Here is a 17,514-nt window from a genome sequence, read left to right on the forward strand (position 1 = left end):
TGACCGCTGAGATCTGTCATCTCCATGGGCTTGCACCTGCACCTTAAAGATGAGTGTTCACACACTGAAATTCACAGGCAATATTTTGCCCGCATATTGCAGTTTGGTAATCCATGCTGTGCATTCATAAGAGGCTGAGAAGAATATGCAGATAGTGTTTAAAAGGGGGCGGGGGGGGGCGCTACATTTCCTTTAAGCACAGTAAGATGAGAATTCTTTTCTGTATCACAATTCATATATGTGTATATCTTATTCTGTAGGTACTGCTGGGAGCTGTCTCCGCCGTTTCAGCACCATGCCCTTCATGTTCTGTAACATCAACAATGTGTGTAATTTTGCATCAAGAAATGATTATTCCTATTGGCTGTCCACTCCAAAGCCAATGCCAATGAGCATGGAGCCACTGACTGGGCAGAGCATTCAGCCATTCATTAGCCGGTGAGCCAAAATATGCCGTAAGATTTTGTGTGGGATCTGAATAGATAGCACGTCTTGTTGAAATGTGGTTTTGGGCCTGCAGGCTGAATATTAAGACATGGTAAAAAGATTAATCAGTTGTATGTATTTTCTCTGAGGAATAATAGAACAACTTCTTATTTTAATGGCGGTGAATGTGTTATGTGTGTAATCCAGTCTAGTGCCTCAGAGCAGGGGACTGGCAACCACTACTGATTGCTACTTTTATTTCCACGGCACCTAAGAATGCCATGGACATTTTCATTGTTTGTCATTTTTAATCCATCCGTTGATCTAAAATCTCAGGAATTTTGGTGCTTTTAAGGGGACATCATCATTTAAAAACATTTTTAAAAAACACATGAATAGGCCCAAAGCTTTTAAATGTCTGTTTTTACTTCTCATTTATGCATAGCACTTCTTGTGCTTTATTTAGCATGGACAGTGAAAGTAGACTAGACTAGTTTCCCTTTTTAAAACCATTTTCACCTTCTGGTTCTCAGCAGCATCACAATGCTATAGTATTTGGGTTGCAAACAATGCAGGACAATCCAGGCAAAAAGAGATTGTTTTGAATGGACCTATTTACATTTCTGAAAACATTTCTGTTAATATCAAGGTTTGTGAAACTTGAGTAACAAAGCCTACAATTCTGGGCCAAAATCACTACCTCACAAAGTCCCATCAACTCTGCTCTTTGAATAGCATATAACCTTAAATTGTGCATCTAAGCATATTTTTATGATTTATGTAGCATCCACAACGTACTAGAGGCTATGAACATACACAAGGAGAGACAATTAGTGTCATAAAGAACATATAATTATATCTTATGAAGAGAGACAGATGTTTGCATATTTCCTTTCACCCAAGGATCCCAGAGTACTTAACAAACTTTACAAACTATGAGCCAAATTCTCAGCTGGTAAAACTCCATTGCTTTTGGGGGAATTTTGCCAACTGAAAATTTGGCCCTATATTTAAATATATTTCATGCATCCTTGAAATGTAATGTCCTATGGGAAACTTTTTAAACAATGCACAGCAGCACTGTATCAAAGTTCCAGACAGAAAGTGAAGAATGCTTTATCCAGTGGAAACTAGAAGGAAGGGGTGAGCAGAAACTAACTACCAACCTGGAAGTTGGTCTGGATGCCGGATCTAGCAAGCCTAGTCTTTTATAAAAGTGTCAAGGGAATCTTTAATGAGCAAAAGTGGTCAGGACCTTGTCTCTACCTTTCATCGCAAGCCAATACAGAATTGCTGCTCTTATCTGGCACAAAGACTTAAAATTTTGTGGGGACTGGATGGTTGCTCAAAGGTACCCAGAGTAACTTCCAGAAAAAAAAGCTCTTCCCAGCTTGACCCATCGAGAAGCCTTTTTTGACTCATCTGGTAGAGATTCTGCAATTCTTTGAGTAGTTGTTTCTATAGGTATGTGAACACGCCTATGAGCTTTCAATCAGAGATTTTTGGTAGCAGTGTCCGTATGCCAATACCTAGGCCCTACACATCCTCATGCTCCAATCCAAGGATAAATAGGGGAGTTTATCTGCTCCAGTTCCTTCTCAACCACCTGTGGATAGAGATGGAGAGTTGTGGTGCCCAGTAGCTTTAGCATTACTTTGCTTGCTTGCTTTTTCTTTTCTTTTCTTGTTTGTGGTTTTATTTTTTTCCTCTGTGCAAGCTATGTGCTTTTGGGGTAGGGGGTTCCCCCCACCTTTCTTTTCATGGTCGGGACTTCCTGCCTGCCCTCAGCCCCTTTTTGTCTGTGGCCTTCATGGCTTGTACCCAAAACCCCAAGCTTCAAACCCTGCCAGACTTTCCCCTCAGTGACAGGCATTCCAGCTGCTTCCACTGTCTCAGTGGATTTCATGTACCATTGAAGTGTAAGGTCTATGTGGGCTGAAGATCAAACCCAGGAAGCTGAGAGGGGACAGACTCAAGATGCTCCTTACAGAGTGTTCTTTAAGACCCACTGCCTCTTTGGGGTCTGATTTTTTTTTCTTCCCTCCATGCCCGCCTCCAGCTGTGGCCTCCATCTCAGCTCCCTTACCCCTGTCTGGGTTCCCCCCACCCGGAGACATGGCCCTGCTCCCAGCCCCAGCTCTGGTGGATGGGGGCGGGGGAGGGGAAGAGCGCAGACAGGGGGAGGGGAGGGCATGAGAATAAAAAGTAAAAACTGCTTTCAGCACCCCCACTATTAAAAGTGTTCCAGCACCACTGCCCACTGTAGATACTTTCAAAGATGCTGCCTGGTGGACTGTGCACACCTTTTCCCACCACTATGCTAATTGTGCATGCTTCCATAGCAGATGCAGCCTTTGGTGCAGCTGTTCTCCAAACTGTACTAGATCCTTCTCCTCAGCACCCACCTCCGTAGTTGGAGCACTGCTTGGGAATCACCTAAAGCGTAGCACGCATAGGGACAACTACTCGAAGAAGAAGAAGAAGAAGAAGAAGAAGGAGAGGTTAATTACCTGTACAGTAACTGGAGTTCTTTGAGTGGGTGCTCCACTACCTGCCCTCCTTCCCCTCTACACTGTAGTCCTTGCCATGCCAGATTTTATAGTTGAGAAGGAACTGGAGCAGCGGCAGTTCTGCATTCCCCTATATGCCCTTGAATCAAAGCACAAGGATTTATAGGGCAGAGGCACAGATCCAAGACACTGCTACCAGAAATCTCTGATGGGAAGCATGCGGGTGCTCACACACACCTAGAGTGGAGCATCCATAGGAACAAATCATCTGAAAGAACTCCAGTTACTGTACTAGTAAATAACATCTCTGAATATGAGTCTTCACTGTTAGCTTTGTGCAAAATATTACTGGGCCAATTTCTGCCACTGCTTATGTAGGTACAACTCCCCAGGAAGATACTGGGAGGTGAAGCCATGTAACAGAGCAAAATTGGGCTGGAGTGTCCAGCTAATCATAGTCCCTGGAACTAGGGGTGCGGAGGGTGCTGCAGCACCCCCTCACTTAAAGTGGTTTCCATTATATACAGGATTTACAGTGTGGTTCAGTGGCTCACAGCACCCCCACTATACGAATTGTTCCAACACCCCTGGAGCTAATAATGAATTAGAATGAAAGTGCAAGAACATCTGTCTTTAAGGTCACTGTTTCAAATCTTGCCCATATCCGTAGCGTCACTGTCTTTCAACAGTTGTTTGGATCGTCTAGATGAAATGAGTTGACATTTGAAGTCTATTACTTTGTGGCTTTTACGATTTGGATACAAACCCAGTATGACTGGCATACGTGCTAACAGTCTCAGATGACAAGCTAATGACTGAGGGCCTGATCCAATGCCCATTTAAGCCATTGGGAATCTTTCAGTGGCCTTTGGATCACGCTCAGATTCTTCTGAAGACTGAACTCCACTTTCTGACCTGTGGCACCGTTCCCTTGAAATCAGGATTAGTGCACAACAGGCAGGATAGGATAGTGTGGCAAGCTAGTACTACCACTATGTATTTGACCTATTATGTGGAAAACCAAAGGATGTTAGCTTTCAGTACTGTCAGTCTGGCACCTTTTAAGGAGTCTACTGTAGTACGTATTTTTAAACAGAGCTCTCCCAATTTTGCCTGCGTAAGAAGTGGTTGATTGGGCTCATTAAGGGTTAGTTTTTTTTAAAGGTACTCAATGCAATTAGATAAAAAAAAAATTCTGTTCTGTATTCCTATTTGTTTCACTGATGCAGTGGGAAATTCTGCATACATATAAAACTGTTCGAGGGGTGCAGTAGATCTGAATTGTTACAGCAGCCTTTCTTACATTATTTTTTCCCAATTTTTCCTGTCATTTCTCTAAATTCTTCTGAAATAAAATTTGTATTTGGCTTACTTAATACATTATTGTAATGGCGTAATGTTTCTTTGATACCTCTCCTCATGTTCAGATGTGCAGTGTGTGAAGCTCCTGCCATGGTTATTGCTGTCCACAGTCAGACCATTCAAATTCCATCATGTCCGCAAGGTTGGGACTCTCTTTGGATTGGTTATTCTTTCATGATGGTAAGGGCCTCCTCCTCTCTCCCCAAATTTACTGTTAACTGTTTGTGTTTTGTACTAGCTACTTCGGGATTTTCTGTTACAAACTACAGTTTGTACCGTTAAAATGACATTTACCTGTAGCTGCCAACTATGGTAACAGAGATCAGTTATTTCCCAAAATTCAGATGCCACTGTAATCGGTAACCCTAGGTGAACGTTATCTACGGCATTGTCTTAACAAACAGGAAAAAAGAATTAACTTGATTTTTTGAAACAGGGTGACTTCTCCTAGTGCTTATGGATCCCAGTTTAACTTACAAGTTGTTTCTTTTCTAGCACACTAGTGCTGGTGCAGAGGGCTCTGGACAGGCCTTGGCATCCCCAGGTTCCTGTTTGGAAGAATTCCGCTCAGCTCCTTTTATTGAGTGTCATGGTCGTGGTACTTGTAATTACTACGCTAATTCATACAGTTTCTGGCTGGCAACTGTAGAAATATCAGAAATGTTTAGGTAAGAGAGCTTATTTCTTGCACATCACTTATTGTGTACTGAATGCATTGGAAATCACATTTATTTTCTAAGGACAAATGGTGATTTAGATCCTTATTTGAAGACTTAATTCATCCTTGTAAAACTGGTAATTTGTGCCTTTTCCCTCGTCTAAATGTGTGTGTCATGCTTTCTAAGACCAGTTTTTCAGGAATTTGTTTACTTGACAAAATCCTTTACATCTTGTCCAAACTTGCTGGGGTGCATTCTATTGCCTATTTTGCAAGGGCTGAGAGCTACTTTCTGGCCACCCTTACTCATATTGACTAGTAGCTTATTCCAAAAGTAGTCCCATTGTAATGAGTGGGACAATATCAAAGAGTGATGTATTTATTCAATGTGAGTAACGATGTCACAGTCTGACACTGAATGATCATTTTTGTGGGTTTTTTTCTTGACATTTAGACAGACTCAAATATCTCACGTTGATTGCAGAAGTACAGGGGGGAAATCCTGGCCCCACTGAAGTCAATGGAAGTTTTGCCATCGACTTCTCTGGGGCCATGATTTCACCTTAGGATTTTGCAAACTCTTCAGGCTTCTACTCTTATCGCTTCCTTCACACGTTTAGAGTAGCACTGTTGTTTTATGGAAAAATAACTTGCTTTCATAGATACTAATTTTATTACCGAATGGTGACTTGTGTCTCAAATGAGAATTAACAGGTTCTGACTGCAGCTGTATTGAAAAATGACTGCTGTACACTTCACAAATGTTGCACAATGAGCTTTATCCACAAAATGTGTTATACAACATTAGTGGGTATCTACAACATGGAAACTGTTACTTCCCATTAGAACACCTAAGTAGTACCATTTATTTTTGTATTAGGCAGTCATTATGCCATTGGTTTGCAGTATGGCTGATCAGTGGTAATTACATGTTTTCCTGACCAGTAATAACCCTCATGGATCTTTTAATCTGATTTTCCTCCTTATCATCATTCACTATTTTCAATCTCACCCAAACTTAGCTTTCTATTTATTTCTCCTTTTCCTTTTCAAAAATGTGTTTATACCGTTCACTTGAAAGAAGTGGACTACTCATATGTGACCAAGTAATGACAGGCTTGCATGTGATGGTAGGGGCAGGGCTCAACAGCCAGGGGTTCACTTCCAGTTTGTCTTTTAGGAATATAAGCTTATGCTTCAGGGTTTCAGCCAGCCATCTGCAGGGGTCAGGAAGATATTCTTTCCCCCCCTCCACTGTGTGGTATTTTGCTTTGTTTTATTTTTTAAATCTCCTTTCCAGAGGTTGGCAATCTTTCAGAAGTGGTGTGCTGAGTCTTCATTTATTCACTCTAATTTAAGGTTTTGCGTGCCAGTAATACATTTTAACGTTTTTAGAAGGTCTCTTTCTATAAGTCTATAATATATAACTAAACTATTGTTGTATGTAAAGTAAATAAGATTTTTAAAATGTTTAAGAAGCTTCATTTAAAATTAAATTAAAATGCAGAGCCCCCTGGACTGGTGGCCAGGACCCAGGCAGTGTGAGTGCCATTGAAAATCAGTTTGTGTGCTGCCTTTGGCACGCATGCCATAGGTTGCCTAGCCCTGCTCCTTTCTCTGAAGCATCAGAATTGGCCACAGCTGGAGATGACATTGAATGGAGAGAGTCAGGCCTCTCAGGTGGCACTGAGCATTCTCTCTCTCAGGTGCTTGGCTGGAGGGTTCCTGTTCAAATGCTCACGGTCTAACTGATCAGCATACGTGGGGTCAAGAAAGAATTTTCCAAGTCAGATTGGCAGTGACTGTGGGGATTTTTTGCCTTCCTCTGCAGGGTGTTGGGTACGGGTCACTTGCCAGGGTTATCTAGATATATCTCACTTTATCATCGTTTCCCTGCCATTGAGGGCTCTCCAGAACTGGTGCACCTCAGTCCCGCCTACAGGCGGATAGTAGTCTAGCCTCCTGTGAGCTGTAATACTTTGGTCTAATTTTGGTTGTTGGCTTTAGTGTGTGAGTGCTGGGTGCCACTGGTGGCCGGTGATATACAGAAGGTCAGACAGATCATTTGGTGGTCCCTTCTGGCCTTAAACTCTATGATCGAGATGGACTTTTTTTTTTATAATCACTCATGTACGTACCCTTACACAGCAGAAGGAAATAATTTATTAAATCTGTCATCTTTACATTTTCACCTTAATTGGACAGTGACATTTGATTATGAAATAATCCCATTCAAATGAGAAGTCAAAAGATTACAGATGTAAATTCTTCCATGTTGGGCGGCTGGGGGTGGGAGGGGAGATAGATCGTGTTGTATTTTGTAATTGCCCAACAAATGTCATTTCTAAAAGACACCCTTTACTCAAATCGGTGTTTGTGGAGTGTCCGGCATGTTGGGCTGGCGTAGTGTGCTGGCACAGCACCGTCTACATATTGAAATACTGGTCTAAAACAAACGACTGTCACAACTCATGAGGGATTTTAGGGAGAGTAATGAAATAAGTGCTTGATCAAGGAAGGTGGTAAGCACATGCAGTTCCCTTCCAGGAAGGCACTTAAGCACATCCTTAAGTCCTATTGATGTTTAAGGCACTCAGCACCTTGCAAGTCCAGGCTCCTGTAAGCATAAGAAAAGCTAACCTTGTGTGTTTGTGTTTCCATCAACCAGTAAACCTCAGTCAGAGACATTGAAAGCTGGAGACCTGAGGACACGTATTAGTCGTTGTCAAGTTTGTATGAAGAGGACGTAACATCTTGGAGAATTTTTGTAAAACAATGAGAATTCCTAGGGTGCACTGTCCTCCTGCTGTAACAATGGTGCTACTGTGCGAAAAGAAAAAAAACAAAAACAAACCCAAACTGTTTTAAAAGTGCAGATTCAGGTGTACCTCACCAAAGTGCCGAACCAAGGCTGTCTGGTGCATATTGACAAAAGGACTAAGACAAAGGAATTGATCTCTTGGAAATGGAAAAGATGCTTGAGGTTCACAAAGGATCAGAAGATGAAGTTTTCATTTCTCTCCTAGTACCAAAATGGCACTTTTTTGATCAACCAAGAGAAAAACAACAAAATACAACGCACTGAGTATGTTTAAAATAACAAGACTGCAGTTCTGAAAAACTTTTTCATGGTGCTACTAACCCTACTGTATCCCAGGTTTTTAATATGAAATGTTAAGCTTATTTCTCTTTGTAAGTAATGAAATGTGTATATTGTGTAAACACCTTTTTAATTCAAACCTTCAATTATTTAGACACAAATCAGCCTAAAATCACTCTTCACAAAAAGTGTATTAAAAACAAGTTTAAATATACAGCAGTATTTTATATAAAATCAAGGGCAATGGAGAGAATCTATACCTCTTACACCAAACTACTACTGATTTTTAAAGTTTTGTTTCCTCCCTCAAGTTCCAATCTGACTTTATTTGGGGAATGTACAATACTTCTCTAGTCATTTTGATCAGGGTTTTAAATGTTTATACTTACACCATGCTATCGATGGTGTTATTTGTGCTTAGAAATCCAAACCATTTTAAAAGGATTTTTTTATTCTGTGAAAATATGTGAAATGATTAGCCATATCCAATGTCTTTTTTTTTTTTTTTAAATAAAAACAAGTCATATTCATGATTTAGTAGTAACCAGTTTGCTTCAGCAAAAAATACCCCTTGGAAATATCAAATTGCCAAAGCATTTAAGATTATGCTTACAAAAACTTTCTTTGCTCCGAAGTGGTATCATGTATATTATCCAGAATAGCTGTACACTCTGAAAAAACTGAAATAAAGCAAAAACTGGCTAAAACTGATTTTTCATATTTATAAATGTATCCTCTAATCATTCTTATGTGAATTATACACATCCATGATGGATTTATACAAGGCAACAGTTTTTGTGTGTGTATAATTCAATAAAGGCCGTGAAAGGTCATAGAGCTCCTTGTTTCTTGCATCAGTATATAAGAATCCTACTGTATCTGGCCTAGATTGTCACGTTTTGCAATAGTTGCAAAGAAATTATTACATTTTGTACACAGAACTTTGTGCTTGTTTGATTTCTGTGGTCAATTCTATTTCTTGCATTTATGTATAAGCTTTTAGCACTCCCCAACAAAGGAAGTGAGACTGTGCGTTTTCCAGGTGATCAGCCTTCCTTGAGATATTCATTGTATTTTCCCATCTTCACCATTCATTAGGACAAACGTAGCCTGAGAATTAATGTATTGCTTTATAAAAGTGAAGTATATTTCATCTTATTTTGAGTAATGCTAACTAATTATCAGTGACATCTGGCTAATGGCTGTTCTGCCTCTGAATTTCTGATGCCAGCTATACATTAGGCTTGCAGCCACTCAAAAAAAAAAATATATATATATATATATATATCCCTGCTGAAAACTGAGACATAGAAATGAGTTACTAGGCGAGGTGCCAAAGGTTAATAAAATGAGATAAGTGGAGGATTAACAGCATTTGTGTAAATATGAAAATGGCAATTATACACAGGTTTACTCTAAAATATAATAGTGTCATCTTGGTGTGTTTTTAAATGTTAAAGTAGTCTATGTACGCCTCATGCTTTGTTTATATGTGTATAACATTGGGGTATTGGGCCTCTAATACAGCCACAAGGCTCATGTCTACCCTTTTGTGAGTTGCCTGCAAATCCATGACGGTAGAGAGTGAACAAAACAACCAAACATTCCCTTCTACTTATTTTATGTGGTTGATCTTACATGTAAAGAAACAAAACTGAACCAGCTGCTGCTAACTCCAAACCAGAAAACCATTAACTAAAGATGACATCAAACCCCAACTCCTGTCCCTCTTACCATAAACACCAGCCCCTGACTTATCGCTACCTCCCCAAGAACTAGGGTTAAATAGATGGGCCTTGACCTTTTGGGCCTGGCACATTACATTGAGATTATTTATCTCAATACAGCTTGAGTACTTGTACTGATCACAGTTGTGTTGCAGTACAGCACAGGCAGAGTGGTAGGTTCCCCCATAAAAGAACTTGAGACGGATGAAAAGCGGGTCCTTCCTACATTATGGAGCCTTGGTTTCCACAATGACATTTCCTGTGGCTGTTGGACCATGCATGCTCTTCCTAGGATCCTGCTAGTGTTGCTATATTCTGTGTTATGGTCTCGTGCATCCTCTGGAGCATGTAAACGTCCCAGGGAATACTAGAGCAGCAATAAATTATGCAGCAATTTTCAGTATAAATTATAGTCCCTAGTGTAACAATGCATAGAACAGCTATTCCTTGATTCCTTGCGCTGTGAGTATGTCAAATCCGTTACTATCACATAACTGCTAGGTAACCAAAATAAAATGGAGGGATGTGGGGCAGCTGCACACTGCTGGATGCTGCTGCATGGCTGCCTCTCCTGTGCATGGGCTGCCCGATCCCATGTTGCATGTTGCTGCTGTCATACAGAAAAGCACTTGGATCTTAATAAAATCCATGGTGATGTTTCCAGCAAACTGTTCTCAATATTGCTCTGTTAAGAAACAAAAGTCTAGAAAGGGAAGATGGTCTTGTAGTTACAGCATTAGGCTAAGATCTGGGAGTTCTTCGTTCAATTCCCACCTCAGCCATATACTACTCCCTGTGTTACCTTAGGCAAGTCCCTTAATCTTTCTGGGCCTCAATTTCTCATCTGTAAAATGGGGATGATTCTTTTTTTCCACATCTTTTGTCTTGTGCACCTAGTTCGTAAGCTCTTTGGACAGAGGCTCTCTCTCACTCTATGTACGTGCAACACCTACAAGAGGTGCTCAATCCTGGCTGGGGCCTCTGAGTGTACCGGAATATAACTACAACTGGCAAAACCTTCTGTTCTGCAGATTTTTAATATTACACATGGAACAATCCTTTGACCTGCAGGGGGTTTGGAGACAAATCCACACTGCCAAAACTGCCTCTATCATTTTTTCCCCCCAGGTTGGTTTCAGAATCCAAAAGGACCCACTTTTCAGGTCAGATGTGGCCAAAATCTTGTGAAAACGTGTATTTAGATTTGGAGCTGCCAAACCTGTGCTCAAGCCTTAGAATGGCCTCAAACCCAAATTGCAGCCTAAAGGTACTCTTGGATTTAAATACTACAACTCCACCATGAGAGCATTTAATGTAATTGTTTTTCTCAAGTAATTCAGTCTTGTAAATAAAGCAGTTATGTTAGCTATAGAGCCTGGCCTATTCCTAGTTTACCTTCAGTAGTAATTATGTGGAAAATGGATTAGGAGACAGATGATCCTTTATACAAATTGTACATGGATAAGATTTGTGTGTTAACCACATGAGGGCACTATAGGCTTTCAAAGATAATTTAAGAACAGTTAAGAGTGCCTACGTCAGCAATGGTTTTAATAAGATAAAACATATCAAAATATGGAGGATGTAGATTAACTTTCTTTGCTCAATATTTGTCTCACCTGCTTTTATAGGTGTACTGCAAGCAGTTTGCCAAATGGATTGAATTGGTGTCTAACTTTATAATAGAATTGCTGCAAACTAGGCTGACCTGCTAAAGTATAACTTATATAATACTAATATGTAAATCTTTAAAACACTAACAGAGGGAGGCTAGTCCCTGCCACTCTGTTGTACTCTTAAGTGTCAAAGTTGCACATGGGCCTCTCTCCTTACTGCCTTTCCTCGTAATGAGATTCCGGTGTTAATCCTTGTACCAAAGCCGTATATTGGCCGACTGTACCTTTAGGCTTTTTTGTGGGTATGGAGTCAGATTGATTTATACATCAGACTTTGATGGTACGGTTCTCTGAAATTCTTCAAAGTGAAATATTTCAGAACCATTTGATTTAGGATGGACTAGAACAGTATATATGGACTGTGGATTTAATGACTTCTAGAGCTGTAACCAGTGAAAACTAACATCCCCTACACCAAAGGCTACTACAGTCTAATTGTAGGGTTTCATCAATTTTATTCTATTTTTTTAAAGGTACAACTTTAAAAAAATTTCCTCTTTTAACCTTACAAATGTCAAAATGCTCATAGGTCAATGTGTCCAAAAGATCTGAGATCTCAGAAGAGCATTACCTTTTATATGTGTTTATTTCAATTGTATGGTATTTCCTAATATGCATGCTAGTAGCATGAGTCATTGTGCTGCCCACATTGTAGAGAAGTCTCTTTTGAGGGGCACCAGTGAGGGAAAATTTTGCTAGGTTCAGAACTCTTCTACGTTGAGCAATATCTAGTTGTAACACAGATCTTTCCCAGCAGCAACCTATGGTTTACACCTTACACAACCCCTGTGGCTGGGGCTGTAATACTGTTGCTGCTATGGCTACCTCCACTGCAACCACAAGCCAGGAATTGTGCAAGAAAGACTGTGATAATCTAGTCTTCAGGAGTGTTTTATTGACAGAAAGCAGGACAGTGTTGCTAAGGAAAGGCAGGAGTAGTGATCAGCTCAGAAGAGCAGTAATGAAATATAGAGCCTTTCAAAACATAAGATCAGTACGTATAAAACTTGGAATGTGATGGATGGGTGATGAAATCGGTCATTTGTAGCAAACTAGTGATCACATCATAAAACCACTACAATTGGCAGAGGGATAAGGATTAACTGCTAGGTAAATCAAACTATGCTATTAGTCCTAAAAGTAACCCTTGCGGCTTGTAGCAGAAGTGCAGTATAGGAAGTGCAGGGCACAGATGTTAAACTGGAGCATTCTGTGGGTTCGCTACTCTCTGTCCCTCCCCTTTAAAGATAAGAATTTAGATTAACTTGATACTGTCACAAGGGAAAACATATCTGAACTAGGTATACATAAAATACTAGTTGAGGGGGTGGTTTGCCATGACTGAACTGGGGCTTTCCAACACACTTACTATACTAGTAAGATGTTCTGAGCTCTGAAACCTATACTACAATTAGCCACGAGTTCCTGGCCCCCTCTGAGATGTTCTTTTATGGTTTGTTGCAATTGAGGGAAGAAGAAACTATTGTTTAAAGGCCCCATCTATTGTTAATGGAAAAAAGAGGGGAGAGGATATAGACATAGGTTTCTCTAGTCTATCAAGCACGATTAACTGGAATTTGAAGGCCACCTTTTTTCTTTCCAAAACCTGGAGACGTCACATAGGCAGAAAATAAGCACAGAGAATTGCCAAATATGGGAATTTTAAGGTTGTTCTGTACGTCACCATTTTTCTACCAACTGTACATGATGTATCCTGCCACACTAAGTATGCTCTTCACTTAACTATTTCTGTAACATTTCTATGAGATGCTGGATGTGTACTAGAGCTGCTCAAAAGAATCTTCCAACCAAAAGGCAACTTTTTTCTTTGCAAAAGTGTAACCATTTTTAAAATATGTAGCTTAGTCTTCCACTCCTTGATATGAAAGTAGTGACTAACGGCCTTCTGGTTTTGATCGAGGACTTCCCCTTGTTTCAAAGCTGATAGTTTGGTCTACTACCCAGCCCGAGGGTTGGTCCTTGAAAGACTAAAGCATTTAACACAGTTCAGGTCCAATGAGGGTACCTAAAGCAGTTACTTTGTAAGGGACTGTTGCAACAGTCTTCATGCTATTTGGATAATTTTCACTGTTTGTTTACTTTTGGTATGACTGCTTCTGCCACATACTAAAAGTACTGTTTTCTTTTTCTTCCACAACATAGGCTGCTTGCTATAAAATGAGGCTCTGAATAAGGAGCCTAGTTAGGATAATCATTGTCTTACAAAAACTGGGTTAGAACAACTTAAACTTACTTTCAGAGCTGCTGTTTAGTTTAATGCATTAATATTTTAAACAAAGGAAGTATGACTTGAATTGAGTATTTAAAAAAGTTCTGCAGTTACAGACCCTGATCTTAGAAATGTTACTTTTAGAAGTCACATTCATGGTGAAAGATAAGAAATTTAGCGTCTGATTAATGAGTTCAGCAATATATGCGCTATATTAAACTAAGTTCTTGCTTCAGTACATATATGCAGGGATAGGAAATTTAAGAAAGAATCAAATTAGGTGTAGTATCAAATTACTTCAAAATCCTCATTTAGCTGTCTTCACTGTAAAAAATAACCTGTAGCAAATCAGCAGTGACACTAGTGGTTGCTTTGTACAACCAGGTGCTAAAGAAAGCTAGCCCACTTTCCATGACATTTCTGAAAATTCCATCGTATGTTGCAGAACAGCCGTTCTCAACCCGTGGCCCAATTAGCACACAGCTGTGCGCTAAAGGCCGCAGGTGGTCCTTGGGGGAAGGGGTCCAGGCTCCCCCAAGACCTAGTATGGGGAGGTCGTGCTTCCAGCCGGCCCTGCGGGGTCAGGGCTCCCCATCAGCCCCAGGGGTCCAGGGCAGCCATGTGGTGGAGGACCAGGGCAAGCAGCTGGCCTGCTCTGTGTGTCGGGTCGAGGGCAGCCGGCTGGCCCTGTGAGCTCCGGGGGACCTGGCTGCCTTGCAGGGTCTGTGGTAGCTGTCTGGCACCACAAGCTCCGGCTGTTAGCTTTTCTGACTGACGCTGCACACTGAGTGGATGTTTTCAGAGGAACTATCCATGACGACTCCAAGATCTCTTTGAGTGGCAACAGCTAATTTAGACCCCATCATTTTGGATGTGTAGTTGGGATTATGTTTTCCAATGTGCATTACTTTACATTTATCAACACTGATTTCCTCTGTCATTTTGTTGCCCAGTCACCCAGTTTTAGGAGAGCCCCTTTTAACTTTTCGCAGTCTGTTTTGGATTATTTTAAGTAATTTTGTATTGGCAAATTTTGCCACATCACTGTTTACACCTTTTTCCAGATCATTTATGAATATGTTGAATTGCACTGGTCCCAGTACAGCCCCCTGGGGGACACGACTATGTCCCCATTACTAATAGACACGTCTATCAAGGAGCACAGAAGTCTACAATATCAAGTTCTGGGTGCTTTAGCGTAACCATTCACATTTAAGTCATTTTTCCAGCGTTAGAGAAGATTATGTTTCATAACTGGTGGTCTGAGATGTTCTCCTGTAAAACTGGTTAAATCCACTCTTCAGCACTGTATAAATAGCCCTGTGATGACCAGATGACCACACCCCTTGAAAGAAAAAGATACTGAGGAGGAGAAATACAATTCAGCCAATAAAACAGGTTTGCTTAAAAATAAGAGAGCCAGACAGCAGAAGCTACATGAACACATTTACTGCAAGTAGCTCTATGGAAAGCCAAGTCAGATAAATATAAACACTATACAGAGCTTCAAGCCAGTCTCCCAAAACCGCAAATGCGATATGTTTTACAAAGAAAACAATGTAACAATATTTACAATGGAAGACAAAGCCAGATCAATCAGCTCAACTTTTAAACAGGTCTGAAGCAGAAATAGCAAATATAATGAACAGTTTCAACCATATATGTTTTAGTTTGTACAGACAATAACTGTCCAATATCAAATTAAATTTACAGGACAAACATTGTTCCATCATTGGTATTTTTGTACTATACAGCAGCATAAACGGGTAGCTGGAAGGTAGTATACGTAGTGATATGTTTTACATATTCTGAAAGTGTTCTTCCAGCACAATACTGAATAAATTAGTGGCTGTAAACTAAGATTCAAAAAGATTGCATATTTATTATGCTGTACCTGTTAGTATTTGTACCACTATATTTGAGGTTACCCATTTAGTTATTTATTCAGCATTTATTAAATCAGTGCTGTATATTGTACAATGGCAGCCTCAGGACCTAATATGTAAATAAGGTATGTAACATGTTCAATTTTTTCAACACAACCTTTTCTTTTCCCATTAGATGTTCTGAACTATCATTCAAATTTCAATTAATTTGAAAAAAAAAAAAAAAAAGCTTTAAAATGGCTGTCTACATATTGCCTTATTAATTTACTACGCCCAAACAAAAACTGTATGGCAAGACAGTATCATGGTCTATAGAAGTGGTAATATTTTTAAATGAATTATCAGAGTATGTTTAGCAGCAACTAGTAACTGTACTGACTAACTTCTCTTCCAGATTCAAGAACACATCTGTGCTTTTAAACTCTGCAGCAAGTATTTCTTTCCTGTTACTTTGTAAACTGATACTAAGTTTACAGAAAGGTCTTTATAATTTTGTGACATGTACATTTTAAGACTACTCAAAAATAGATTTAGGTACACATCACTCAACATCAAAACTGACAGCATCTAATTTGTTATACAAACTGTACTAGTATTTTAAAGGTTGTATGTCAAGTGAGGCAGCCCTACAAAACACTTGTACAATATACAATGTAGAGGATTACCAGCTGTGTGGTGCAGTACAGCATGAGGATTTGTGTACCACTTTTAAACCCCTTATCAAGTCAGTGCCTTTTATTATTATACATTGTATGTACCAACAACTAGTGTCATGCTTTTAAAGGTCATAGCAGTGTTAAAAGCCTAAACTGATTTGAACCAAAATCAGTAAGAGTGATGCACCTAGCTCTAATTTTCCACAATTTATTTTTAATTTGAAATAGTCATTGTTTGCAATTTTTCTTTAGGCAGAATGCATTAAGTGATAACCCAAGTATTTACTTTCCCATTATGCAAAAAAAAAAAAAAAAAAAAAAAAAAAAGGCCCCAAATTATAAGAGGGTTTTGGATAAAAAAAAGATCAGTTAGGGTGGTTTCTCTTTAAAAAGCTACAGCACACATCAATATTGTAAAGCAGAAGTCAAAGTTGTAGAAGACCCTGCACTTTCCCATTTGAATGCATGAATAGAAACCTTGATTTATATTTTATACATGTTCATAAACAAATGGGCAGGGATAATTTAAGTGTAATCAACAAGACAACCAGCCCTTTAATCTTACCTTATACATATCAGAATTCTGAGCAACAAACTTCAGTTTAAGCTCTGACATACGATTAAAAATACTAAGCTCTGTGATCAAAAACTACCTCCTATACTATAAAGCAAAATATAATAAAGAGGTCTGTCCATCACAGATTTAGGTTCAGTTACATAGTTCTCTCCCAGCCCCCTCAAAAAAAAAAAAAAAAAAATTGACCTGCCAAAATATTTCTAAGCAATACATGTTTAAGCTAACGTACCAGAGAAACAAAACCCATATTAAATAGATTACCAGCCACCAGCTTTGACTTCTCAATATAAATAAAAACAAATTAGGGGGAGAGGCAGAGAGAAGTAAAAAGGAAGTTGTAGGAATCCCCTCTGCAGCATTCCCAATGCTTCTCAAACAAATGTGCTGCGGAAAAACAAATTCCATCACCAAAACACAGCTATGAAAAATCTTAATTCAAATTAACTCAACTGTAGACAGCTGATATCTAAGCAAAAATCATTACAATGATGTGTGTATGTCTGTGCTGGTGGAAGTGAAAGTAGCTGGCTGGAGTTGAGCTCTGCTTCCAAAAGCACCACACAGTTTCTGGAGGTACCAGTAGAAAAGCTGCCTCTTCTAACAATGGTTTCCATGGCAATGCAGTCAGTCTAGGAAGAAACAAAACAAAAAAAAATACAGTCAGTGACACTAACAGAAAACTATTTTCTGTTGAAAAGATATGGAG

General features: G+C 39.6%; 2 protein-coding genes across 6 annotated transcripts in view; one reads left to right on the forward strand and one right to left on the reverse strand.

Annotated features, from left to right (window-relative positions):
• COL4A5 (collagen type IV alpha 5 chain) overlaps nucleotides 1–9,555 on the forward strand; it is a 135,105-nt gene extending 125,550 nt beyond the window's left edge. For 4 of the 5 annotated variants that reach the window (XM_026653061.2, XM_029911863.1, XM_029911864.1 and 1 more), the window contains 4 exons: nucleotides 261–438; nucleotides 4,364–4,478; nucleotides 4,794–4,966; nucleotides 7,625–9,555. In XM_026653061.2, the coding sequence (XP_026508846.1) occupies nucleotides 261–438; nucleotides 4,364–4,478; nucleotides 4,794–4,966; nucleotides 7,625–7,706 (548 nt within the window). In that variant the 3' untranslated portion in view covers nucleotides 7,707–9,555. The remainder of the gene's footprint in view (nucleotides 1–260; nucleotides 439–4,363; nucleotides 4,479–4,793; nucleotides 4,967–7,624) is intronic. The other variant, XM_026653064.2, reaches the window with a different exon arrangement.
• Nucleotides 9,556–16,567: 7,012 nt separating this feature from the next.
• IRS4 (insulin receptor substrate 4) overlaps nucleotides 16,568–17,514 on the reverse strand; it is a 29,068-nt gene continuing 28,121 nt past the window's right edge. Inside the window, exon 2 of the mRNA XM_024202587.3 lies at nucleotides 16,568–17,437. Coding sequence (XP_024058355.2) covers nucleotides 17,433–17,437 — 5 coding nt within the window. The 3' untranslated portion in view covers nucleotides 16,568–17,432. The remainder of the gene's footprint in view (nucleotides 17,438–17,514) is intronic.

Source organism: Terrapene carolina, unplaced genomic scaffold (genome assembly GCF_002925995.2).
Source record: "Terrapene carolina triunguis isolate 2854851 unplaced genomic scaffold, T_m_triunguis-2.0 Scaffold131, whole genome shotgun sequence".
NCBI lineage: Eukaryota > Metazoa > Chordata > Testudines > Emydidae > Terrapene > Terrapene triunguis.